The sequence below is a fragment of the Ovis aries genome, chromosome 15 (assembly GCF_016772045.2).
Source record: "Ovis aries strain OAR_USU_Benz2616 breed Rambouillet chromosome 15, ARS-UI_Ramb_v3.0, whole genome shotgun sequence".
Lineage (NCBI taxonomy): Eukaryota > Metazoa > Chordata > Mammalia > Artiodactyla > Bovidae > Ovis > Ovis aries.
The window spans coordinates 54825840-54853539 of NC_056068.1; the positions used below are offsets into that span (position 1 = coordinate 54825840).

At 53.0% G+C, this 27700-nt stretch overlaps 1 protein-coding gene across 1 annotated transcript in view; it reads right to left on the minus strand.

Annotated features, from left to right (window-relative positions):
- LOC101109482 (guanylate cyclase D-like) overlaps positions 1 to 27700 on the minus strand; it is a 59479-nt gene that overhangs the window by 5921 nt on the left and 25858 nt on the right. Inside the window, 3 exon segments of the mRNA XM_042232618.1 lie at positions 18341 to 18461; positions 19796 to 19894; positions 20819 to 20993. Of these exon segments, the coding sequence (XP_042088552.1) occupies positions 18341 to 18461; positions 19796 to 19894; positions 20819 to 20993 (395 nt within the window).

Genomic DNA, 27700 nt, shown 5'->3' on the forward strand with positions numbered 1-27700 from the left:
ATGGGTGTGAGGCCTCTGTACTTTTGAGAAGGGGATGGGCTGGCCCAGGCAGCTTTCTCAGGAAACTTTCATATTGTAACCCATTTAATCCTACAACACTCAGTGAGGTAGATATGGTTATTATTATTACCTCCATTTTACAGACAACATATGAGAAAACCCAGAGAGGTTAGGTAATTAGCTCTAATTTGCACAGCCGGTTTTGGATGAGTCCACTCAGTGGGGCTCTAGGGTCCACCCACTTAATACTCCGTTGTATTGTCACTAGTGGAGCATTTATTAGCCAAAAGAGCATGTCATTTAGAATTCTTAAAATTTATCATGACATCCCCCATATGTGTCGAGTTGTATATTCCCTCCTCTTGGATGGGGCAAGGAGGGACGTGGAGAGGGCAGAACTGAGGAAGAGAAGCAGCCCCAGTTTCAGAGAGGGACTTGAAACCTGGGGTCCTGTCCTCACTGTTCTGCGCATGCATGGCTGTGGGACTTTGGGCGCGTGGCTTCACCGCTCTGAACCCATTCCATGTCTAAATTGGAGCAAACGTGGGTGGACAACTAGGGCTGTTGGGAGAGAGGGCCCCTTGGTGTCAAGTGCCCTCCAGCCCATGGCACTCGCCCGTCTGTGGAACTGCTTGTGGTTCGTAACCAGGCATTGTTTTCCATTGAGGGCAGCAGCTCTATTTTCTTCACACGAGTTTAGTTCAGGGCGGGAGTCAAGTGGTTCAGGAAGCTTCTCCAATCTGTGCTCGAGGGATGTGAGGAGGAGACCTGCCTAAAACGCGGCTGTGGCTGCCCCTCTGGGGCAGTGAAAGGAGGTGGCAGTCGCGTCCTGCCAGGGCACAGGTGGGGCCCCCGGGGGCTGGGCAAGCGGGTGGAGGCCTGGCCACATCCTGGGCTGTCACGGGGAATGTCCTCCTTCTCCTCAGTGTAGCTCTCGGCGATCCCTTCTTGTCCTGCTCACGTTGCCTTCCTCCTCAAGACCATAGGGCTTTCCTAGAATTCACCAGGTACTGGTCTTTAGTGGGAATCTTAGGCTGGAGGGGGCAGTAGCTAGCTCAGGTCATCCAACCAGGAGATGGTGAACTGAGTGCGGGAACTCTGCCCCTTCTGCTGTGTGGGGCTGTCACATCCCCCCCCGCCCCGTGACATCCCTCCTCACACACGCTCCCTCCATAGACACAAACACCTGCAAAAGCACACTCTCCCTTCAACACACACACACAGCCTTCATAAATATCCTCAAAGACAACACGGACGCACAGGGCCACAGCTCCTGAACACAGGAAGCGTGCATCCACCTCACAGAAAAATGTCACACGGACACAAATATTTCAAACATTTCAGAGACACCCTCAAAAGTCACACAGCCACCACACGCAGTCACAACCCCCCACAAATTCAACACTCAGATATCTACCATGCATGCCACATCACAAGCCCGCACATTAAACATCCACGATGCGTGCACAGTGCGTATGTCTCCCGTACAAACACCAGTCACAAACACTCCACACACGTACTTCAAATCCCAAGTATACAGCAAAGACTTGGAATACCCAGATTCCCAAACTCATTGCGCACACACACAGGACATAGTGCACAGATAAACACCATATGTGTGTGTGCAGGTGCCCTCACACAGACCCAAGCGCCCACGTGTGCACACACTCACTCATGGAGCAAGACTGTGAGCTCACGTTGCTCACGACACTGATTTTCTCAGAAGCAGACCACACACAAGTCAAGTGGCTCCCAAGAGTGCCAATTCCCGGGGGTGTGAAAGGGAAGAAGGGGAAAGGGCACGGTGAGACCGCCGTGGCGCCCCAGGGATCCTGTGATTCATCCCTGTGGGCTGCTGTGGCCTCAGGACTCTAGGAACTTGGAGGCTGGGCTGGGGCTCCAGCGTGCAGAGGGCTGGATCCTGTCTCCTGAGGAGGGAATGCCTTGTTTCCAAAGCCAGTCCCTCTCTCTAGGTCTGGAAACTTAGGAATGGGTGTTCAGCCTTATAGACTCCTGCTCTCTGGGCTTCCTCTGGGCTGTGTGGCTTCTTCCCACTCGCCATCTCTACCCAAGCGGGTAGGAGAATTAGGTTTGAGACCTGAACTAGACCCTAAAAATCAACCTCACCTCTCCTGCATCAGGGCCCATGTGGCCTCCTGGGGGATGGGCTGTGCTCTCTGCTGGCAGAGGCTGCCTCTTGGGAAATCTGAACAGCCTCTCTCCCTGCAGGTTCTCCCATCAGCATGGACACCCCCTTATTTCACAACTCCCTGTTCCAATCCAAAAGAGGGGCAATGCCAAAGAATGTTCAAACTACCATATAAAATTGTGCTTATTTTATATCCTAGCAAGGTAATGCTCAAAATCCTTCAAGCTAGGCTTCAGCAGTACATGAACAGAGAACTTCCAGATGTATTAGCTGGATTTAGAAAAGGCAGAGGAACCAGAGGTCAAATTGCCAACAACTGTTGGATCATAGAAAAAGCAAGGGAATTCTGGAAAAACATCTACTTCAAATGCTAAAGCCTTTGACTGTGTGGATCACAAGACACTGTGGAAAATTCTTAAAGAAATGGGAATACCAGACCATCTTATCTCTCTCCTGAGAAATCTGTATGCAGGTCAAGAAGCAATAGTTAGAACTGGACATGGGACAACAGACTGGTTCAAAATTGGGAAAAGAGTACATCAAGGCTGTATATTGTCACCTTGCTTATGTAACTGATATGTAGAGTACATCATGCAAGATGCCAGGCCGGATGAATCACAAGCTGGAATCAAGATTGCCGGGAGAAATATCAACAACCTCTGATATGCAAATGATGCCACTCTAGTGGCAGAAAGGAAAGAGGAACTAAAGAGTGTCTTGATGAGGGTGAAAGAGGAGTGAGAAAAAAGCTGGTTTAAAACTCAGCATTCAAAAAACTAAGATCATGGCATCCAGTCCTATCACTTCAGGGCAAATAGAAGCGGAAAAAGTGGAAACAGTGACAGATTTTATTTTCTTGGGCTCCAAAAATCACTGCAAACAGTGACTGTAGCTATGCAGTTAAAAGACGCTTGCTCCTTGGAAGAAAAGTTATGACAAACCTAGACAGAATATTAAAAAGCAGAGACATCACTTTGCTGACAAAGGTCCATATAGTCAAAGTTTTGGTTTTTTCCATCGTCATGTATGCATGTGAGAATTGGACCACAAAGAAGGTTGATGCTTTTGAACTGTGGTGTTGGCGAAGACTCTTGAGAGTCCCTTAGAGAGCAAAGAGATCAAACCAGTCAATACTAAAGGAAATCAACCCTGAATATTCATTGGAAGGACTGGTGATGAAGCTGAATCTCCACTATTTTGGTCACTTGATGCAAAGAACAGACTCATTAGAAAAGACTCTGATGCTGGGAAACATTGAAGGCAGGAGGTGAAGGGGACTACGGAGGATGAGATGGTTGGATGGCATCATCGACTCAGTGGACACGAGTTTGAGCAAACTCCAGTAGATAGTGAAGGACAGGGAAGCCTGGCATGCTGCAGTTCATGGGATGGTAGAGTTGGACTCAACTTAGCAACTAAACAACAACTACTGGCCTCCCAGATTCCCACCAGCCACTGCCCACCCTTCCTCTAGTCTCCTCCTGGCTAAACCTATCAAGGCTGTTGTCTACTCTTGTGACCTCCATTTCCCCCACTCACCTCACTGCTCCTCCACTGTCTCCAGCCCTATCATTCCACCCAGCCTCCACATCTGGAACTGATACAGACGGACGCTCTTCTGTGCCCAGCTCCTTTGGTCACTTGGCTGCATTCTTCTCTGCTGCCTGCTAGAGTGGCTCCTTGTAACACCCTCTCGTTGTCCTCTTCCCCGCCTCTCCATCGCCACCTCCTGTATACTTTTGTGGCAACTCACCCCCACCCCTTCCTCCTCCTGGTCTTTAAATGGGTCTCCCTCCTCCTTGGCCTTGCTCATTTCTCTTCTCACCCTTCTCTCAGGAGAGCTTCCTGCCCCAGAGTCTCCTTTTCCTGTTCATCCAGCCAGCCAGCCATTCACCCGCCACATGGTGGCCAGATGGAGTCTCTCTAAAACACAGGTTTGACCAGGTCACTCTGCTGCTTAAAACTCTTTGATGGCCCTGGAGGTCCAAGCATATGTCACACTTCCCGTTTTCCTGTCTCTTTCACTACTCGTGAGGCCAGAGTCCCTATCAAGCGGCCACATACATCCTCCATTGTCCTCTCTCTCCTTTCCGGTTTTCCCAACTCTGTGCAGTCATCTGTCAAACTCCCTATCTTCGCCTCTCTCTTCTCCCTTCTCCCAGCCGCTTCCATCTCTCCCCTCTGTCTCTGTCTCCATTAAAGAGCTGGCAGACGGGAGGACTGTAAGAACTAGCTAAGGGGCTCCCATACAAAAAGAAGGGGCTTCCCAGGGGCACAGTGGTCAAGAATCTGCCTGTCAGTAAAGGAGATCAGGAAGATCCCCTGGAGCAGGAAATGCCAACCCACTCCAGTATTCTTGCCTGGAAATTCCATGGACAGGGGAGACTGGTGGGCTGCAGCGCATGGCGTCACAAAGAGTCAGACATGAATGGGCATGCGCACATGCATACGAAAAGAAAAGGGGAAAAAAAAGCTAAGCCTTCCGACTGAAAGGGTGCATCATGTCCATGAAATACAAGGCCAGGGGCCAAGAGAAGAGAGATTGTGGCTGTAGACATGAGACACCCATGCTCCCTTGGGCTGCTCACAAGGAGAGCCTTGAAGACATCCTGGCCAGTGTCCAAACTGGCTCTTTAAAAGGCTTCTGGATGGTCAGAGTTAATTCACTCTCCCGCTGCCCCACTCACACTGCAGGTTCCAAACTTGACCTCTGTCCACAAAACACGCAGCTCCTCCATCCACCATCCAGGCCCCTGGCTGTTGGTCTTGGCTTCACCCGGGTCCCCAGCCTCAGCTACCTGCCCCTCCGGACCTCACCCCAGGACTCACTCCACTTCCTTTGGTTGGTCTCACCCCGCGGCTGGTGACTGAGGCTATCACTGAGTGTGCGTCACTTTTTTCTGTGTAGTGTGTGGCTGCAGCTGACAAGGAAACCAGGATGGTGTGTGTTCCGGGGGCTTTGGAACCACTGACTTGCTGGGTGACCTTGAGCTGAGTTCAGTAGCTTCATCGAAAATACGAGGGGAACGTGTCTACCTTGCATGACTGCCTCAGGTCCTTCTTTACAGTGAAGTACAGCATATTAAAAAGCAGAGACATTACTTTGCCAACAAAGGTCCATCTAGTCAAAGCTATGTTTTTTTCCAGTAGTCATGTATGGATGTGAGAGTTGGACTATAAAGAAAGCTAAGTGCTGAAGAATTGATGCTTTTGAACTACGGTGTTAGAGAAGACTCTTGAGTGTCCCTTGGACAGTAAGGAGATCCAACCAGTCCATTCTGAAGGAAATCAGTCCTGAATACTCATTGGAAGGACTGATGCTGAAGCTGAAACTCCAATACTCTGGCCACCTGATGCAAAGAACTGACTCATTGGAAAAGACCCTGATGCTGGGAATGATTGAAGGCGGGAGGAGAAGGGGACAACAGAGGATGAGATGGTTCAATGGCATCACCAACTCAATGGACATGAGTTTGAGTAAGCTCTGGGAGTTGGTGATGGACAGGGAAGCCTGGCGTGCTGCAGTCCATGGGGTCACAAACATTTGGACAATGAGCAACTGAACTGAACTGAAAGACCCTTCTATGGGCTGCCTGCCGGGGGAGCCCAGTGTTTAGAAGGCCTGAATCAGCCCTTCAAAAAGGCTCCAGGCTCTGGTCCTTTGATCAATCCTGCAGTTGCTCTTTGGGTAACTACCAATGGAGCAGGAAGCTGAGATGAGGTGCTGGTTGACTGGGAGCAACAGAGGGTGACAGGGAGGGACAGCGGGAAGAGCAGGCAGCTGCCAGGGAGGGGCCTGGGAGAGAGAACTGAGGTTCAGAGTTCATGAAGCTTGGCTGCATGAAGGGTGAGGACATACTCTCTTCTCTGGCTCCCAGGAAATCTCCAGCAAACTCCACATGTCTCATTGCTGCACTGGGAGGTTGGGCCTGATTTTAGGGCTGTATCAAGTACTGAGTGTGGGCTCAAGGTGGACAAGCATGAGAACAGAGCCTGGGCCATGATCTAGCTCCACCCAGGCCAGGCACCTAAAGACAAGTCTGGAAATGGGCCAAGTGGTTATTGTGATGTTCCTCAGACTGCAAGGGTTTTGCCCCTGGACACAGTGGTGACAGGGCAAGGTTACACAGTTTCCAGACTATTGCTCCCTGGTCTTAGGGGCATTATTATAATAACTAATAGGAATACGTTTACAGTAAAGATCCTCTAGGTTAAAACTGGGGGTCTGAGCAGTTTAAGGGGGTAAGACAGGACTGGACATGGGGGTGGGAAAGTCTGGGCATTGGGGGAGATGGTGGGAGGGTCCACTGGTAGGAGTTCTAGGAAGGGCCCTGGTCATCAGCAGTGGGGGACATGCTAAGTAGGAAAGCGACATGGGGAGGGCTGCCCGGGGGGTCAACTGGGGCCAGCATAGGCTAGTGGGAACGGAGGCCAGAGGGCGACAGGGAGGCTGGGGCAGTTGCCAAGGACCCAGATGATGGAGCCTAGACCAAGGCAGACTTCATCATGGTAGGTGGGACTTGAGGATTGATTATGGGAGGTGAAGCAAAGGGTCATGGGAAGGACAGGGAAGCGAGGGTGGTCACCTGTGGTCCTGGGCAGGGAACAGGAAAGGGTATAGTCAAGGTAATCTGTGGCTCACTGGGGAGATGCCTGACAGGTGGCCAGGCACTAAGCTGGAGCCCAGTAGAAAGGCCTAAGTCAGCAGTGGAAGAGAACTGCCAGAATTGCCGCTCACTCTCATCTGAGCGCGTGGTAGGCTGCATGAGGCCGCGTCCAAAAGAGCCCTGGATGAGGTTAGCATCAACTTTGTGTTATTTAGCAAGAAATGCAAATGGCTAGAGACCAGACAAACCTCTGGCACATGCCAAATTGGGCTGGGCCTTTCTGATGGTGACAGATGCTGAGATCTGTTGTCCTGTCCATCCGTCGTCAGGGAGATCCTCAAGCACGGCTCCTTGGCGTGGTGGGGTCCCGCCCATCACTCCCTCCTGGGCTGGAGGGCTGAGCCCAGGGACCCTGAGGGCTTGGGGAAGGGCTAGGAATCTTGGGGTTGCAGCAGGGGCTCTGGTTCTTTTGGGAACAGCTTGCCTGCCCCCTAGTGGACTTCTGAAGAGTCTCGAGGACTCAAGGAAACTTCTGGGAAAGGAGTCCACCCGTCCATGTCTTGACCGGGAGACTGGAGCCCTAAGTAGGAGTGGCTTCTACAAGCAAGTCTGGAGGCAGAGCCAGGACAAGAGGCAGCATGGCCGGCTCCCCAGAAAGCACCCAGGCTTTGTCGTCCCGTAGCCCCAGAGGAACTCCAGAGCCACTGTGGTGAAGGCACCCATTTGCTAGGGCTGCGAGGACAGCTCCCTGATACAGTGCGCACACAACAGGCCGAGAACACGTGAGGGCCTTCCCGCCGCTCTTGTTACTTCATCCCCCACCCCCTTGTAAGTGTGTAGACTCATCTCTAGTCTTTGAATGAGTATGAATTTGCAGGCAGGTTTATTTCCTTAAAGCAATGCTCACCTACCATCACTGTGGCCTTCTTTACCTCCTCTGCCTTGTTATATTTCTTCTTCCACTGAAGTCACAGAAAGAGGGTTTCAACCCAGCCCTGCCCACAGGAAACCCCCCGTATGCAAGGACAGGGCTGGACAGGGTGACTTGAGGGGTGCTAAGAGGGCAGAGGAGGGGCTCTTCCTACAGTACGCAGGGGTGGAAGGGAGGGTTTCAGGGAAGGCTTCCTGGAGGAAGTGGCAGAGAAGCAGAGGCATGGAGGGTGCGGAGGAGCTGGCCAGAAGGGGTGGCAAGCAGAGGGGCTGGGGAAGAGCACCCAGGCCAGAGCAGAGGCTAGAGGTGGGGAAGAGAGACAGGGCAGCCAGGGAAGCCACAGGCTGACACACTGCCCGTACCTCCCTGGTGGGGAGGATCCTGCCTAAGCTTTAAACTCAGCAAGCCCAGATACAGATACAGCAGAGGAGAGACTAGGCAGGAGACTCAGGAGCTGGTGTTGCAGGAGAGGAGATTATTCATTGAAACCTCTGGGCTAACTAGTTCATCAGTTATCAATTCATCATTCATCAATTCAGTCTCCCAATGCACACCTCTGTCTGGGCACTAGAGGAAAGCAATGAACTAGAGAAGGTTCCTACTGATGTGAAGGTCAGGCAAGGCAACTACTAATTACATACAGAGGGAAGCTAGGAAAATGTTCTAGCTTTTTTTTGCCAGGCCATGCAGGCCGTGGAATCTTAGTTCCCCCACCAGGGATTGAACCTGGGCCCTCAACAGTGAGAGCATGGATTCCTAACAACTGGACAGCTTGGGAATTCCCAGGAGATAGCTTTTTAGGTAGACACTGAAGGATGTGTTCACCAAATGTTGAAAAAGAGATAAGGTCATTTAGGTAGCGAAAATAGCAAGCGGCGGCATCGTGAAGGGTTTGGGGAGAGTAAGAGGCCTGACGTGGCCAGAATGTCAGAGGACAGGGAGCTGATGAGCTAAAGACAGCGTGAGGAGAGCCTTGAATGCCAGGCTAAAGCATTTGTTGTTTCCAAGGAGACCATCCCAAACTGTGCTGGCCTGAAGGACCATGAACTGAACCACTCCAGACCAGGCCCCGCAAGGACCTTCCAGAGTCCCGTGGCCCCATCTGTCATATCGAGAACCCCAGTCCCCAGAGAGGCCAGGGGTGTCCCATTGCTGGGAACTGACCCCGAGGGACAGGAGGATGGCCCCAGGCTGGTGGAGGAGAGTAGGGGACTTCATGGGGACCAGCTGGCACTGATTCATCGTGAAAGTCATGACTTGGGGCCCCATCTCTGGGGTTCCATCTGAGCTTATGCACGGAAGCCCCATGCAAATGCTAGGCCAGCTCCTCAAGAGGGGAGGGCCAGCTCCAAGCGCCTCCTCAGCCTCAGCTCCTTCAGGGAGAAGACAGTCGCTCGCCCCTGAGGCCACCCCTTCTGAATGTTCTCTCCTGGCTTCAGTAGCAGCTGTGCAGCCGCCTTGCATCAGGAGACAGCGGTGGCACGGACAGGTCCTTTCACTCCTCTGAGCCTCTGTTTTCACTTCAAGAGAGTGGGTAAACAACTCCTGTCCCGAGAGTGGCTGGGGTTAAGATTATGTGTGTGGAAGCTCCAGGCATAGGGGCTGGCCCACAGCAGGCAGCTCGTGACTGTAAAGTAAATAAGCCCCAAAGCCTCTGGGACAGAGGAAACCGGCCCAGCCCAGGAGGGACCACAGTGCAGGAGCCAGGTGGGCACTGCCTGTCCCCGTGGGTGACCGCCTCCTCTACTAATGGGGGGAGGCTGGGGAGAGATGAGGACCCCAGAGTCGCAGAGTCTATTCATAGGCAGTGTGTCGGCTTTAGCACCAGAGTTTCTCCCTGGAGCCCCCAGGTTCTACCCTGGAGGGTCTGAGTAGAGGCCTCCGAGAACAGAGCCGCCTTAGCCCTTCTCAGCACAGGCAGCTCTGCTCTTCCACACTACCATCCTGGAGGGCAGAGCAAGGACACCCACCCACGGCCGGATCCAGACACCCCCGGTCACACACCCACATACACACAAGGCAACACACACCACACCTGCAGACCCGCACTGTGGGCATGGACACAAATATTGGAAGCTTGGCCGCTATTCCCAGACTTTGGTGCCCAGAGAGACACAGACACATGATGTACACAGCTAAGGCAGCATACGTGCAGACGCACCAAAGTGCACACACATATCAGTTCACATGTACACAGATGCACAGCACACACACAGACGTCCATAGATAAGCACACATATGCAGACACAGTCACGTGCATGGAAACCTGCCTGCTCAGGGCCCCGAGTGCTGACATCCACATGACGTACACGAAGCCACCGGGTCTGTTTGCACACGTGAGCCCTGAGTCACGGTGGCAGCACCCTCCCGGGGACACCAAGCTTTCACTGCTGGCTCCTGTGACCTTCAGCGGCCCTGTAAGGCACATGGGGCCACGGGCTGATCCCCAGTGTGCAGTGAGGCACTAGGGGCATAGAGGTGCCCACAGACCAGCTCCTGGGAGGAAAGTGGAATGGAATCCTGGTTTGAATTCTGGTCTTGTGTCTGCCCCCTGCTAGCTCTCCACTCACCACTTGTGTGCCCATGGGTACGCACAGAGGCTCACGCCAGGGGCCTCATGGCGATTAGACCAGAAGTTTTTACAGATGAAGAGGCTGAGGCCTGGAGAGAAAACCCACAGGCCTTCTGTGAGCTGTGGAGAGTTCAGTGGAGGAACCAGGGACATGCTTCTGGCCAGGCCACAGGGGCACGCGGAGACACAGTCATGCACAGAGCCCCGGGCGCGTCCCAGGATGGGCACGTGGACACCCTCCCTTCTCAACATGGACACCATAGGCTTGCTGGGGCCCAGTTGTGGTGTTTCCAGTCCTTTCCATGAATTCTCACAACAACATGGGAGGTAAGGGTGACCCATCCCACTTGGCATTTGAGGAAACTGCAGAGTAAAAAGATTAGGCCCAAAGCTGTGCAGGTCAGGATGGCAGGGGCATCTCCCAAAGTGGAGTCTAACACTTTCCACGACACGGCAGCTCATGGCTCCACACACGTCACTGACATCCCTCTCACATCTACACACACACACACACTCGGCACAGCCCCCACTAGAACATTCTCCACACTACTCCCAGTTCAGTTTAGTACCAGCTCCGCCCTCCCCAGGGGTCTCTTGAAGAAGGACGAGTTTGTTCAGGGCTTAACCTGTCCCCTGGCCCGCACCATCTCCCCTCAGTCAAGGAAATGAATTCCATGTGTGCCTGGTCTGGCTGCTCTGAAATCAGCCTCGGGGGTTTGGAAAGTAACCCTTTGATGTTGGAAGCCAGTTTAATGAGCTAGTTGTGGTTTGGTTTGTTTGTTTTTTTTTTTTTTTTTTTTTCCTGTAGGACAGAAGTCTCATTTTCCTAAGAGCCCAGGAATTATCACTCCCCTCCTTACCCTTCCCTGAGATCTTGGGAGTCCAAGACCTGGACTCCCAACACAGTGCTCACGGAGCTTAGGCCAGCTAGGGAGGAGAGGTGGGGAAGGAGGCAGCTCGCTCTGAACATTTGCTGTGGACAGAGCCCTGCGTTAGGAACAAGCCTCGTGTGGAACCTCTCCAAATCCATTTTAGAGATGACAAAACAGAGGCTCTGAGAAGTGATGTGACAGGAACAGGATGACCTCCTCTCTCTGGGCCTGGGCACTGTGACTGTACAACGGGGACAGCGTTCTCGATGGAAGGAATAGTGAGCTCTATAATGAGCTCTGACAGTCAGAACCGTTTGTCAAGAACAAAGCACAACATGAAAGGAAGGGACTATTTCTATTTTTTTTATTATATCTGTGTCAAGAGGTAAGTTTACCCGTAGGATTCACAGAGGCAAGCCATCAGTGACTATCGCCCTAGGGCACATGTTAATGGGAGCCGGTTGGCTGCCAGAGAACTCAGCAAGGGAGTTTGTTGCAGGGCGTGGAGGAGGGAGAGGGCCTGGGGGTGTCCAAGTACAGGAGTCTCTGGGCTGGTGCTGGCCCCTGCCACACTCCATCCTGCTCCTCAGGGCCTGGCCGAGGCCCTCCCTGCACCCCAGGGTTCCGCTGCGCTCTGGAGGGCTTTGGCAAAGGCCACCTTGATCTCTTAGTTTATGAGCTCCTGCCAGGCATCCCTAGGGGAAAAGGATAGACAAGAATAATAAATCTACCACTCAGAACAACAGTGGTGGGCATTCAGAGCCCACAGCTGATTACAAGGAGCCCCCTTACTGTCCTTGGCGTCTCCTGATTCCCGCAGCTGCCCAGCCACAGGCACACACCACTGCCGTCCACACTTCCATCTCTAGGGGACGGGGCCCAGGGAGGTGAAGAGCCGCTCACTCCTTTACACGTGGGTCCAGAGGCCTCCCAGGAGTTGGGCAGCTAGCCCCAGCTCTGTGCCCTAATGCTCTGGGGTGAGGAGCTCTGTGGCTCTGGGGTTTTAACACAAGTCAGAGCAGGGACACTGGCTCCCCAGCCTACTCACACTTTCATTTTCTCACCTGCCTCCCACATATGCCCAGAGGAGTGTGGAATGGTGTTATTGCCTGTGCACGGAGAAGGGAGCAAGGCGGTGAGTGACAGCCGGGGCCTCACAGCAGCTTGGCAGAGGCACTTCTGAACACAGTTGTCAAGGGCAGAGCGGAAAACAGGTCCCAGTGTGGAGTGTCTCTGTGACAGGTGACGGGAGGCCCTTCTGTGAGCTCTGCGGCCTTGGTCATGGCTATATCAAATCACGAGGTAGGGGGTTCCCCATCCCCTGATCTCACCCAGCTTCCCCAAACAGCCCTCAAAATAAAGGTAAGTAACTTCAGCAGATACGGCAAATACAGAAAGTAAGGATGGAAGCATTGTTAGAAAACTTGACTTAAAAATCAAACTATTTAAAAAAAAATCAAGTTTCAGCATACAGTTCAAGCAAAGATTTGGTAACTGCCTCATAAACAAAAGTCCAAGGCGAGTTCCCACCCAGCTGGTCCTTCCTGCAGAGATTCTGTGTGGCTGTCTAAGCATCTCTCCGTGGGTCTATGGGTCTGTCTGTCCGTGATCTCACCCCCCAGTAAACGGAGGGGCACGTGGTGGTGTTTCCATGTGCACATGTATCTGATACTCATGCAGGGTGCAGGATGTGTGTGCACGGTCGGGTGTGCTTGGACTCCCGTTCCCCCACCTGCTGTGTCTAAGTCCGTGGGCCTAAGTGGATGTGCGATTCTTCTCTGCTTCCGAGAGGCCTGGGAGACTCCCAGGTCAGGTCAAGCTTGCTGGGCCTAATCTCCGCTCTTTCCTCCCCAAGCCAAGAAGATGAAAACGTTGCTGGCACTTTCTAAAGTTTCTGGCCTGGAGTGGAAAAGTCATCAGCTGAGAGAGCTTGGGGTGACACATAGCTGCCAGACCTGCTGGCTCCCACTCCCTGGATGAAGCGGGGGAGTCGGGAGAGAGAGATGAGAGCTCACCTCCCTGGGAGTCTGTCACCTGCAGACCTGCAGGCGGATCGGCCAGCCAGCCAGACCCTCCTGGGGGAAGTTCTGTAAATTCCGTAAATGCATCAGCAAGGAAAATCAAGGAGTAACAAGAGCTGCAGGAACACACGGCTGGGAGATGGGGGTGGGATGGCGGCAGGACTCTGATTAGAGTGTGTGGTGAGAGCCTCTTCACAAAGGAGGCAGCAACAAAGCTGAGACCTGCAGGACCAGAAGGGACCAGGCGCAGGGCACAGCGAGAGTGAAGGCCCTGAGGCGGGAAGCTCAGTCAGTGCGTCCTAAAGGGCATGAGGCAGGCCCCGAGGTGGTAACTCACAGTACAAGGTGCTAGAAAACTGAGCCCACGGGGCAGGCCCAGGCCCGACAGAGCAGGGCCTCAGAGGCAACATGAAAGAGTTCAGGTAGGAAGACCCAGAGGGTGTTAAACAGGGAACCGCCATGTGAGTCACGTGTGTGTCGTTATTTAACGATCACTCTGGCTACTGAGCAAAGATGGATAAGGGTGAAAGCTGAGAAGCTCCTGCGGCGGCCAGGACAGAGAAGGTGATGGAGAAGCTGTCAGCTTGGGGCTGCGATGGAGGCAGGGCGGCGGAACTGGCTGACGTCTCCGGGACAATGTGCGGCTTTCTGATTGTGGATGGCGAGGCCACCCATGAGAAGAGAGCTCTGGGGGAGGCCAGGCGTCTGGTGGACCTGGCGAGTCTGAGGTCGTGTGACAGCTCCAGAAGAAACTGTTGAGGGGGCAGCGAAAGCTCCACAGGCCTGGAGCTCAGGGCAGGCTGGGGGCCGAGACCCGGAGGGGAGGGGGGTGTCATCAGTGTCAGGAGAGGAAGGGCCACCTCGTGGAGGAGCTCTGTGCAGCCTCAGCGTGGAAGGCCTGGGGAGAGGAGAGGCGCGGCAGGGAGCCAGGGGAGGAGGAGATGGAGATCGGGGTGCACAGGCGGGGTGCCTCGGAGGCCTTGGGGAGCCTTTCTAGGAAGAGGGAGGCGGGGGAAATGCTACTGCGCAGTCAGGTTGGGAACTAGAACTGCCCATGGAGCTGGTGACATGGGTTCAGGTCACCAGTGACCTCACAGAGCCTTCTGGGTAGGTGAGGGTGGAAGTCAGGCTGCGGGGGCCGGGCGGGAGTGGGTGATGAGGAAGTGAGGTCAGCGTCAGCAGATGGGCCTTCTGAGAAAAGTGTCTGCATGTGGAAGCAGAAACGGGCCGCTGCTGAGGATAGTAAGGTCAGAGGACAGCGGCTCTTGGGGGCTGGAAAGGCGGCTGGAGTACAGGACCTGGAGGGACTGAGCAGGGCCAGGGGGCTGCAGCCACTTGCCCAGGGGAAGGCCCTGGGAGGTCAAGAGCCTACTCCAGGTCACAGCCCAGCCGGAGCCTGGTCCTCACCCAGCAAGCCTTCTGCCAAGTTGAAGGACCCAAGGCTCTGTGGAGGCTTCTGTGAACACGAGCTGGTTTTGCACCCAGCAGTCTGGAATGTCCTTATTATTTTTTTTAAAGGGTGCACCTGTGTGTGTTCTACACCCTGGGGGCTTCTCCATATGCCAGTGTGTGTGTCCCCCTCTTCCTTCCTCGCTGGATCCCAGGGATGGAGATGAATAGGGCACTGCCTGCCCCCAGGCATGGCTCTGCCTGGGCTCCCTGGGGTCCTAAGGCCTGGGGCACCCCAGCAGCAGGGGTAGGGAATGGCCACTCTGTCTGCCCTCAGCCCCTGTCCACACCAGTCCTTCCACACGGAGGGTGTGCCGCCGAGGCTGCTTCAGCACTGGTCTTTTCCCAGGAAGCCCGTGTCTGCCCCACATGGGGTTTCTCATCTTTGAGAGATGGCAGGGGGGCAGTGTGGGATGGAGCCTGTCCTGGAAATGCTGAGAGGAGCCAGTTGTAAGTTCTAATGAAGGAAAGGCCCCGCTCAGGAAGCTCTGATGTGGTTGTGCTGTGGGCCCCTGATGGGGCTCTGTCCATCCCCAGGCCAGCCGCCCTCTGGTGGAGTGAGCCCCTGGGCCCCTGTGGTCCCTAGGTCCTCCTCATTTCTAGGAAACTAATTCTCAACAAGAGGCAGCACCTGTGCCCTCTGGCCTCTGCAGACTGCCTGTGGCTCCAGTGGAAGGGAGTGAGGAACAGCACGTTACGGTAAAATGTACTTGCTACCCCCTTACCAGGCATCCCCGATGGCTCAGCAGTAAAGAATCTGCCTCAGTGCAGGAGACTGAAGAGATCCAGGTTCAGTCCCTGGGTCGGGAAGATCCCCTGGAGGAGGGCATGGTAACCCTCTCCAGTATTCTTGCCTGGAGAATGCTATGGACAGAGGAGCCTAGCGGGCTATAGTCCATGGGGTTGCAAAGAGTCGGACATGACTGAAGCGACTTATCACCCACTCACTATTATTTATAGGAAGTTGGGGATGGCGGAGGGGGGTGCTTCCCTGGTGGCTCAGATGGTGAAGAATCTGTCTACAACGCAGGAAACCCAGGTTCAATCCTTGGGTGGGAAAGATCCCCTGGAGGAGGGCATGGCTACCCACTCCAGTATTCTTGCCTGGAGAATCCCATGCACAGGGGAGCTTGGTGCAGTCCATAGCGTTGCAAAGAGTTGGACATGACTAAAGTGACTGAGCACAGCACAGCACCCTCCTACCTCACCTGCGTTGCCCTCAGAGAAGGATGTGGGATCGCAGAGGACAGAGGACAAAGGGAAGAGCCCAACTGCAAGGCAGGCACCAGCTCTCCGAGAATTTGCTTCTTTTGACCTCCTAAAATATGATCTGTAAATTCCTCATCTGCAGAAATAGTCTGACTGGTGACAGACGCCCAGTGATATTTATCAACCTATCACCTTGGGCTTCCTTGGCAGCTCAGATGGTAAAGAGTCTGCCTGCAATGCAGGAGACCTAGGTTTGACCCCTGGGTGGGGAAGATCCCCTGGAGAAGGAAATGGCAACAGAGGGCATGGCAGCAACCCACTCCAGTATTCTTGCCTGGAGAATTCGGTGGCAGAGGAGCCTGGCCAGCTAGTCCATGGGGTCGCAAAGAGTGGGACACTGAGCGACTAACACTTTCGCTTCACCTCTAACCGGCTCAGAATGGGAAGAGTCTCCATGCTTGGCGACGAGAGGGAGGTTGAGCCAGTCGTGGTGCCCACGTGCTGCAATCCCGATGCTGTAAGAACAAGTGTGTATGTGCAGTGCTCTGAATAATACAGAAGGGCGCTCAGGACGCTGAGCAGAGAACACAGAGCAGAATGAGAAGTCATGGAGACAGAATGATCTCATTCATGAAAAACCTCCCAGAAACAGGCTGGCAGGAACCACGCTGAAGTACTAACAGCAGCTGTCTCTCGGGAGTGGAACGATGGAGATTATTTAGTCATGAAATAATCCTGTATTTTCCAAGTTTTCCACACTAGGCAGGTAATACCTTTATAATTAGAAAAATAACAAGTGTCAAATTTCAAACAAAAGAGGCCAAGCTTTGGGGGGAAATTCCTCTTACTCACCCTGGTTTGATGTCCAGAGGTGTGGGGAGGGTCTGGGGAAGCCCGCCTTCCTCACCAGCCCTTCCCCTGGAAGAGAGAGGAAAGGAGCTTAGCAGACCTCCTCAAGCAGAGAGCAAGGGCAGAGGCATGATTCCCACTGCTGGGAGAGCAGCCTAGAGCCTGGAGGCAGACTGTCGGGGTCCAAATCCTAGCTCTATCACCTACTAGCTGTGTGACTTTGACCAACTTACACTCACCTCTCTGTGCCTCCATTTCCTAAATACTTTACAGAGTTGTTGTGAGGATTCAATGAATTTATGTTTATCCACTAGAGAAGTAAATAAATAATGAAATTTGAATTCTATAACCAGCAGACATGGAATGCTAAGATCCCAGGATTCTGTGATCTATGAGTCTCTCGAACAGCCAAAGTTTCCGGTGATCTTCCCTGGGGTGGGGGTGCAGCTGCCTGGAGGTTAGAAGTGGAGGGGCCATGAGGGGTACAGGGATCAGGGCTGGCTGTCCTAGAAGTTTCATATCCCGCCTGGCCCAGGGATGGGTATAGGCCCTTGGATCCCTCAGGTCAGGCCACAGAACCTGAGGTTGGCATGCTGCCCTCCCCAGTCCCACTCTGTGTCCCCTCCTGTCATCAGAATCCTCCGCTCCTCAGGACTTCTAGCACCCACTCCCCTGAACAAGACATGCCTGCCCTTACTCCAGCTCACTGTCTCATAACCTCAGCCTCCAGAGCAAAGTGTTCCACTCACACTGGCCCTCTCAGGCTACGTGACCCAGGGCAAGTTACTGTTCATCTCTGAGCTGCCCTCTCCTGCTCTGACATCTCACTGTGTAATGAAGTCAGTCCCATGGGGCACCCAATTGCTGGGGCCCAGTCTCAGCCCTCAGCCTTTAAAGGCCTTGACTGCTTCAGTCACTCAGTAGGCCCGGCTCTACCTGAGGAATTGGGGAAATGAAAGGGGATAGGGTAGGAAAAAAAGTCATTCACAGGGTGGTACCATTATTGAATGTGAATATTAAAAAAGAATACAGAGGTGACAGACCAATCCCTGCCTTTTCAGAGCTGATGGGCAGGGACAACCCAGCATCACTCTAGAACATCAGAGGGTCAGCTGGGGACTGGTGGGTGCACCGAGAAGACAGGATAGTTATTGTTGGGGGAAAGGAAGAAGAAGAGTATTCCTGGGTCAGGGCAGGCTTCAGTGAGAGCTGAGGTCTGTGCTCAGGTTCTGAAGGATGAGTAGGAGCCCAGCAGTGCTATGGAGAAGGCACAGGCTTTGGAGCCACCAGATCTAAGATCAACTTTGTGACTTTGGACAAATCTCTTTGCATCTCCAATTTAATTTCCTCAACTATACAGTAGGGACATGGATCCTCCTTTCATCATTCCTGTGGTAATAAATATGTTAATATCTGTTGGGCATCAGTATGCTGTCCAGGTAGGCCATCAGTAGAAGTAACTTCTCTGCCCTGGCACTTCTCATGAGGAGCCATATGAGGGTGTGGCTCCTAGGAAGAAACGTTTCCGCAGAACTAGGGGAGTCAGAAGGACACAGAAGGCGATCAGCTCCCAGGCTGGCCTTGCTTCAGCGACATCAGTCAGGTGAGAATCTCTCCCACTGCCCACAGAAACTGGACCTCTAGAGACATTTCCAATCAATCCCAGGAAAGAAAGTCTCGCATCTTTATCTCAGTCTGCCCTCTGATGTCAATTTTGTAGCCTTCATCAAGGCTGAGCAGTGTCTCAAAGGTGCTTCTGCTGACATGAATTCTGTATGCAGAGGAGAAAGGTAATAGTCAAGCTACTACCTGGTGAGAGCATACCTAGTGTTTGGTAAAATCACTGAGCGCCTGTAACGGCCCCCAGTTCCAGCCAGCAAGGCACACGATTCTGATTCATGCAACGCCCTTTGCCTGGCCCTCTTGTCCCCCAGTAGATTGTTGGGCACTAAAGCAGCAGTCTCAAGGAAAAGCAAATTACGTGCATTGAGGTTAAGAAGAACACAAGCTGAAGTCAAAACACAAGCTGAAGTCAGAACATAATCTCTTCTTGTAGGGAAGTCTTTGAAGGCTGAACAGTGCAGATAAGCAGTTATTTCACTTCTAAGGGCAGGACTGCCTACTAAGGCCACCACATCTGGTTAAGCGAGATGCGTATGGAACGACATCAGAGCGCACACAGTCTACGCGGCCAGAGCAGAGGCTGGGCTTTTTCACTGCTATAATCAGCCATCAGAGTGGCTCCTGATGCCAGAAGCAGCTAAAACGGCATCTCAAAAAATCGAAAGGGGTCCACTCACTGCGTGTGTGTGTGTGTGTGTCGTTTCTGACTCTACGCGACGCTATGGACTGTACCCTCCTGGCTCCCCTGTCCATGGGATTTTCCAGGTAAGAATGCTGGAGTGGGTTGCCATTTCCTTCTCCAGGGGACCTTCTTGATCCCCGGATCTAACCCACGTCTCCTGCAGTGCAGGCAGATTCTTTACCACTGAGCCACCTGGGAAGCCCATTCATTTTAAAGATGGGGAAACCAAGACCTAGAGGAAGAGCATTTTGGCTCAAGGACACTGTGCATGCTGGGTCCAGCGGAGGACCCAGGTTTCCTGCCCCTCACGTCATTATTTTCCCTGCTAATTCTCTCATGAGATCATCACAAAAGCCCTGTGCTAAGTTTAAAAAAAAAAAAAAAAAAAAAGCGACATACATCATCTCCTTATACCGCAGTGGCTTTACTGGTAACTAGGGTACGCTGCCATCCGGTGGTGGGTTGGTTACTAAGCACTGGTTCAAACAGCCAGGCTGTAGCTGGAGAAGGCAATGGCACCCCACTCCAGTACTCTTGCCTCGACAATCCCATGGACAGAGGAGCCTAGTAGGCTGCAGTCCGTGGGGTCGCTAAGAGTCGGACACGACTGAGCAACTTCAATTTCACTTTTCACTTTCATGCATTGGAGAGGGAAATGGCAACCCACTCCAGTGTTCTTGTCTGGAGAATCCCAGGGACGGGGGAGCCTGGTGGGCTTCCGTCTCTGGGGTCACACAGAATAGGACACTACTGAAGCAACTTAGCAGCAGCAGCAGCAGCGGTTATTGAGAGAGTTCCTCCCTGGACAGAATAGAAATATGAGACACTCACGCAGCCCTGTAGACTCCATCCGGGATGTGGTGTTAAGAGTGTCCCCAAAGAGGCAATACCGAGGCATGGTGACACCCACGACCCCTGCCACGCAGGGCCCTGAAACTCAAATGTGCCCAGTGAGCTCCTAGACCCAAGAGAAGTCCCTGCAACAGTCTAGTCCTTCTCACCCTTCCCCCTAAACTGCTGTCCCCACCCTACATTTTGGGCCCCAGCTACAGGGTGAGGATGAAGCTGTGTGGCGTCTCCAGCAACACCAAGAGAAGAGGTGACATCTGTGCCTGGCTCTGGGCTGGGGGTAAGAGGACACAGAAAAATCTAGGCTCTGCTCTTAGGGAGCCCTCAGCCTGGCAGGGGGAGATGTGTAAACTATAACCAATGTCATGAAGAGGGAAGCACCAGAGCTGTGTCAGTCCAGAAAGGGGACTCTGACCCAACCCTGAAGACTTCCTGGAGGAGGAGGTATATCAACTGAGTCTTGAAGGATAAGAAAATGAGTGGGCAGGGAACAGCAGGTGCAAAGCCACAGAAGCAGAGAGCCCACATGCCTGTGGGAAATTGCAAGTGGCTGAGTATGGATGGAGTACCAAGTGGGACATGAGGCTGCAGAGATTAGCAAGGGTCTTGGAGGCTGTGTGGGTCTGAGAGTTTGGACTTTATGGGGTAGGGGCATGAAAAGGATATACTATAGTAAAGACTCCGAGGCATCTCCTAGTCCCCACCCCACAGATATTTAGTTGTCTGCTTGACCACAGAAGGTCTCTGTCCTGCCTCTTCTATCAGCTTCTCACCAGGGACTTAGATGCCCTTGACAGATGCTGAGACAAAAAAAAAAAAAAAGTGAATCGAAGCAAAACAGATTCTTTGATTTATAATATCTTAGAAGCTTAAAATAATAGAAGAAAATTGTTTTTAAAAATTATATTATGGAGTTTTAGAATCTCAGAATTTCATAACCCATTGGGTTGCCCCAGCCAGCGCCTCAGGCAGGGCTGGGAGGCTCCCACAGCCCCAAGCCCTTACCTGAGTGAGGGCCAGCCCTGATGCAAATCAGCACAGTTGGCACACGCCTCATCAGGAAGTCACCCACAGAGCTGAGGGTGTCCAGGGCCATGTTGGTGATCTCGGCTGTGTGCCGGCTCCCGTTGCACCTGGGCAGTCCCAAGGCCACCATGTAAGCATCCCTGATGGTCTCCACCTGGAAGTCACAGCCTTCGTGCTCCAGTACAAGCACTCCCCTCCCTGGACTGATCCATGTGCCACACAAGGCCGCCTCTCAGGAACCCCTGGCCCACCCCTCGAGTCTCTGGCCCACAGTGGCGTCTTTCCCAGCCTCTCTGGCAATGATTAAATCTGCATGTTTAAGATCACCTTTGTCTGAATTGAAGGTAACCATGCCTGTCTCATCTCCTTTGAGCCCAGGCCATGAGCATCTTGGCAGCAGAGCTGGGTGTCCCAACTGCACCATGCTGCAGCAGCAGACCAGGGCTTCATCTGGAGAGAAGCGCACGTATATTGGCTGCATAGCCTCCTTCCCCAGCCCTTGATCTTCCAAGGTGTACTCCAAGAATGTAGAGTTTGAAATCCAGTAGATGGGTATACACCCTGGGTCTGCCATTTACCCAAGTCTGGCCGCCTCACTTGTGTGAGCCTCTGTTCCTCTTATACGAAATGCATATTAAAGATAAAGTAATAAAGGGGCAGTTTCATCATAGATGTTCAATAAGCAGAGACTTCAGTCTTTACCATCATCACCATCACCACCATCACCATCACCACCACCATCATCTCCTGCACCAACAGTTTTGGAGACAACAGAATCCCAGAGTCTTGGAACCAGGAGGGGCTTTAAAAGGCCACCCATCTGCCTCCCCAGTGGCTGTCTGGGCCTGTTCACATCTCCTTCTTGAGGTGGCTGCTTCTCCTTCTGCTGCTGCTGCTGCTAAGTCGCTTCAGTCGAGTCCAACTCTGTGCGACCCCATAGACGGCGCAACTCTAATTTACAAAAGTTGAGTTGAATGGCAACTGCCTTTCCCCTGCTGGCTCCAGCTCTACCTTCGGAACTCAAGCCACAAACCTTTCCTATTCTCAAGCTCCTTCTCTATTCTGAAGATATCGTTTCAATTCACATGGCACACAGATGTGTGCCGTGGCCTTCTCCCCTGTCACAGGCCAGGCCAGCCAAGCTTGAAGGTAGCCACTCTACTTCTTGAATCTTCCCATTTGCAAGTTAAAGAGCCCCGCTCCTGCACTTCCCCTCCTTCAGCAGGCACCTGCCAGCATCACGGGACCTGAAGAGCGGAGCCTTCTCTCCAGCCAAGCACGTGCACTCTCCCTTAACACCTGGAACATGGAACAACAGACTGGTTCCAAATCAGGAAAGGAGTACATCAAGGCTGTACATTGTCGCCAGGCTTATTTAACTTATATGCAGAGTACATCATGTGAAACACTGGGCTGGATGAAGCACAAGCTGGAGTCAAGATTGCCGGCAGAAATATCAATGACCTCAGATATGCTCATGACACCACCCTTATGGCAGAAAGTAAAGAAGAACTAAAGAGCCACTTGATAAAAGTCAAAGAGGAGAGTGAAAAAGCTGGCTTAAAACTCAACATTCAGAAAACTGAGATCATGGCATCCAGTCCCATCACTTCATGGCAAATAGGTGGGGAAACAATGGAAACAGTGAGAGACTTTACTTTTTGGGGTTCCAAAATCACTGCAAATGGTGGCTGCAGCTGTGAAATTAAAAGACGCTTGCTCCTTGGAAGAAAAGTTATGACCAACCTAGATAGCATATTAAAAAGCAGAGATGTTACTTTGCCAACAAAGGTCCATCTAATCAAAGCTATGGTTTCTCCAGTAGTCATGTATGGATATGAGAGTTGGACTATAAAGAAAGCTAAGCACCAAAGAATTGATGCTTTTGAGCTGTGATGTTGGAGAAGACTCTTGAGAGTCCCTTGGACTGCAAAGAGATCCAACCAGTCCACCCTAAAGGAAATCAGTCCTGAATATTCTCTGGAAGGACTGATGCTAAAGCTGAAACTCCAATACTTTGGCCACCTGATGTGAAGAGCTGACTCAGTGGAAAAGACCCTGATGCTAGGAAAGATTGAGGGCAGGAGGAGAAGGGGACGACAGAGGATGAGATGGTTGGATGGCATCATTGGCTCGATGCACATGGGTTTTGGTGGACTCCGGGAGTTGGGGATGTATGGGGAGGCCTAGTGTGCTGCAGTCCATGGGGTCACAAAGAGTCGGGCATGCCTGAGTGACTGAACTGAACTGAACTGAGACAGTGATAATAATGATGATGCTTCTCATGTCCACAGGGGGTGCTGTAATTCAGTACATCTCCTTCCCCGTCATTAACCGTGGACCCACTCCAGTACTGTTGCCTGGAAAATCCCATGGACAGAGGAGCCTGGTAGGCTGCAGTCCATGGGGTCGCTAAGAGTCGGACACGACTGAGCAACTTCACTTTCACTTTTCACTTTCATGCATTGGAGAAGTGTTCTTGCCTGGAGAATCCCAGGGATGGGGGAGCCTGGTGGGCTGCTGTCTATGGGGTCGCACAGAATCGGACACGACTGAAGCGACAGCAGCAGCAGCAGTAGTGCCCTCCTAGCTCTGTCCCCCAGCTTTCCCTCTCCCTCACTTGGGGTATCTCTGCCCTGGTACCCAGAAGTGATCTGCCCTAATCACGCCCTATTGAGCTCAGATACTTAAATTTGCTCCTTACAGCCAATGGCTTAAAATTCACTCCCCACGGAGCTAGCGATCAGGGATTCCCATGATTTGTGGAATTCCCTGACTTACTCCCAACAATTGCTACTGGTTTTCCATGCTTTAGCTAAATGGGAACCTTTCTGCTCTACGCAAAGACACTCAGCACTTGCTCACCTCCAGGCCCTGATCGCCCCTGAAATGTTCTCTATCTGCTGAGATCTCTATCTGTTGAGATCTGGGCCCTCCATCAGCCCAGTTCACATCATATTGAGACCATAAAGCCTTCCTCATCATCAGCTGGGAAACACGTTTCCTTCCTCGGGGCTGTGCCCTCCATCTCCCTTCCATCATTCACTGTCGCCCAGCACTTACTTGCGGGCTGGCATGAATGCGGCAGGGACAGGACACAGCTGCCCCCCTACTGTGTACGTTTCCGCAGAGGAGAGCCCTCCCACCTCACAGCCCATGGGGAAGAACATGAGCAAGCCCTGGCTTTCCCTCTGCCCACACTCTTCTTCCTCTCAGGAGGACGAGTGCATTATCTGACTGGCAAGATGGGAAGAAGCACTAAGTAAGCGCTCCTTTAAATATTTATACAGCAGTCATTACCTGCCAGACACAATTTCAAACCCTTTACAAATATTAATGCTTTTGATCTTCACAAAAATTCTGTGAGGCAAGTACTAGTGCCATTTTGCAAACAGAAAGCTGGGCCAGAGAGGTTAAGTCACTCGCCACCATCACACGGCACAGATGTGAGCGTGTGCAGTGCAAATCCAGAGCCCATGTTCTATGCGGCCTCTTGATGCACATGGCTTGGGCCCTTTCTCTCTCTCTTGCGGGGAGAATCTGCCTGCTATGCGGGGTTCCCTCTTTCCTGCCCTGCACATGGTTAGCACGGATGTCTGGGCCAAGTCCTGCCTCTCCGAAGCAGCCCAAGAGTCCTACTGCTCGCTAGCCCCACTCCCAGCTCACCAGGTGTGCCGGGGCAGTTCAGGAACAGTACACTCGCTCTAGGCACCCAGCGCTGCCTCAGATGGGTGACCCAAGGTCCAAACTGGCGCGGAGGAGCAGGAGAAAGCCCCGAGGTGGCCACACATCCAGCCTATATTCTCCAAGCTGCTAAGCTGAATTCTAGCCCTCCACCTGTCTGCTACCTGAGCGAGAAGGGACAGTTTGATGTGATTAATAACCATCCTACAACTCCAGCAGCAGAAAGGTGACCAGGCACAGGCTCTGCTCTCTAGAAGCTCAGACTCCCAAAGACGATCACCAGAGACTTCTGTCGCTGGGGGCACTCAGCTGCAACTGAGAGCTGCAGCTCCTTGTACCCAGGTGTGGTCCTCTAGCAGCGGAGAGAACACAGCCAGAGGAGAGGCTTCCATACCAACAGACACAGACCTGAACTGCTGTGTGACCTTGGGTGAGTCACCTACCTCTCTGAGCCTGTATCCTTATCTGTACAGTAGGGATAATAATACATCCCTCTGAGGGGCACTGCGAGGATTAAATGAGATATCCTGTGACAATCCCTAGGCCAGGTCAGTCCTCTGTTGATGCTTAACTTGTGCGTCTGCGTGAGTTCAGTTGCTCAGTCACGTCTGACTCTTTGCGACTCCGTGGATTATAGTTCACCAATCTCCTCTGCCCATGGGATTCTCCAGGCAAGAATACTGGAGTGGGTTGCCCTGCCCTCCTCCACAAGATCTTCCCAATCCAGGGATAGAACCCGCATCTCCTGCATGCCCTGCATTGGCAGGCAGATTCTTCGCCACTGGCGCCACCTCCCCCTATTCTGTGCTTTCAGGAGGAGGCCTCAATGCCAGAACATGCTGTGCTCGTCATCGTGTTGGCGTGAATGACAGCACCTTCTCTCACATTCTGCTCGATCTGCAGGGCTAGCCTAAGCCAGAGTCACTTTCACCTCTCCTTTACAAATGGAAGCTTGAGGCTCAGAGAGGTGAAGTGATGTGCTCAGAGTGACTCAGCCATCTGGGCGGGGCCAGGCTCACCCTCTGGGCTGAGGACTGGAGTAAAAGCCCCTTCCTACCCACTCTCCCTCCATACCTTTGCGTGCAACCCCCCGCCACCCCCCCAGCCACCACCCCCCCAACCCGGCAGCCCACAGGGCCCTGCTGTGGAGTTCTGTCCATGAAAGTGCTCTTTCAGTACCTGCTGGGAGGGAATCGCAGACCCCTGGGAAACCAGGAAATGATCCCCTGGCCGCCTCCCAGCCCAGACCGGATTAAAGAGCAGTAACCAGATCCTGCTGGAATGGAGGGGAATCCAAGGCAGCTGAGTGAGCAATGAGAGAGGCGCCTGCACTTGGGAAGGACCTGGCCTCCCGTTTCCCCACATCTGGACGGGTGTGCAGGCCTTGTTTTATTTCATTCCGCTCTGCCAGAAAGATGCAGACCTCCTGGCCAGAGTTCAGAGCAGATCAGTAAGCGTGATTCAGAGCTGAGAGGGACGCATGTGTGAGAAAAGACTAGCAGGAGAGGAAGAGACAAGGCCAGGGGTGACTCAGGGCACATCAAAGCTGCAGGGCCCCGCAAGACGGGATGAGGAATCTTTTCCTAGGCTCTGGAGGCAAGAGGGGAACACAGCCAGCATGACAGAGAATGCCTCAGGCTCTGGGCTGGGGCAGGAACGTGGAGTCCTGAATAGGAAATGGGAGGGAAGCTGCGTGCTAGGAATGTCAGCAGCTCAGGTCTCCGCTGGCCAGCGTGGGGCAGTGGACAGATCTGGGCAGTGGAGGTGGACTTGGCAGGCTCCTGTCCGGGCTCTGTCACCTATCAGCTGTGTGATCTCGGGCAAGTCACTTCCCTCTCTGGGCCTTAGTGAGCTCCTCATTTAGTCAACACGTATTTTCTGAGGACCCACCACAGGTTGGACATTGCCAAGCACTGGGGACAGAGTGGTTTAGGTTGGAACCGACACGTCCAGGGGTTGTTCTGCGAGCCTCACACAAGCGCTCCTAACCATGTGTGCGAGGGCAGGGAAGCTAACCTGACACCAGGAGGGAGCAGAAGAGGAGGGTGAGCAGGGTTCCAGGAGGAGGGAACAGCATGTGTGAAGACCTTGTGGCTAGAGAGAGCAAGAGAGCAAAGCCTGTGTGAGGGATGCAGAGGGCACAGAGGCAGAGAGAGAGTCACTGGGGAGGGAGGCGGGGCCCACGCCTGGAGGGCCACCTGTGACCCTGTGGCTTTATCCTGAGGAGGTCTGGGTCCTGGGAGGACCATGAGCCCTGAGGAAGCTAGTTTTCAGGACCAGAATGTCCAAGTTCAAGTCTCAGCTTCACGTCCTGCTGAGAACAGCTGCTCAACCCCTTGTTTCTTCATCTGTAAATTAGGGGTGCTAGGACCTACCTCACAGCTTGTTATGTTGCTATGATGATCAAATGGTACAATACACATAAGGCATCTAGACTGCATACCAGTGTGTGGTATACAGTAAGCACTCAATAAATGCTGGTGACTACTGCTGCCTGGATACTGTGTGTAATGCTATCAGCAGGTTACCTGGCACCTCGAAGAGTGAGTTCTCACCTCTGAAACTTCCCACCCATGCATGCTTCCCTTCCTGGCTTCAGCTCAGCCCAGGGCCTGGCCCTCTCCAGCCCCAGTCTTCCTGGAGGGCTGTGGCAGGAAGGGGGCTGACAGGTCACAAATGAAGGCGAAGGACGGGGAGCCAGGGTATGGCTGTCTCCTGGGAGCTCCTCCCCACCTCCTCCACCATGTCTGAGGCTGATCTGGGACCCCAAACAATGGGATCCGAATAGCGACAGGGTTGGGTTGGGAAGGCCCTCGTGGCGGGCAGAGAGGACAGAAGGCTATTCACTTTCACAGGCTCACAGCTTTACACAGAATTTCTACCAGGGGGAGACAATCTGCCCATCGTCTATGAACCCCCTGGGACATGAACCATTATTCCTGTTTTATATTAATAGATAAGGAAACAGAGGCCCAGAGAGGGGAAAGTCCCTGTGTCACCAAAGTGACACAGAAGCTGGTGTCTCAAACCCAGGACTGAGAGATGACTAGATCTTGGAGGGGGTTGATGACTCTGCCAAGGCCCCTGCTGCCCTCTCCAGGATCTCCCACCCACTTCCACTGATAGCCCACTTCATGTCCAGCCATCAAAGCCCATTTAGCATTTCTCACACTTACT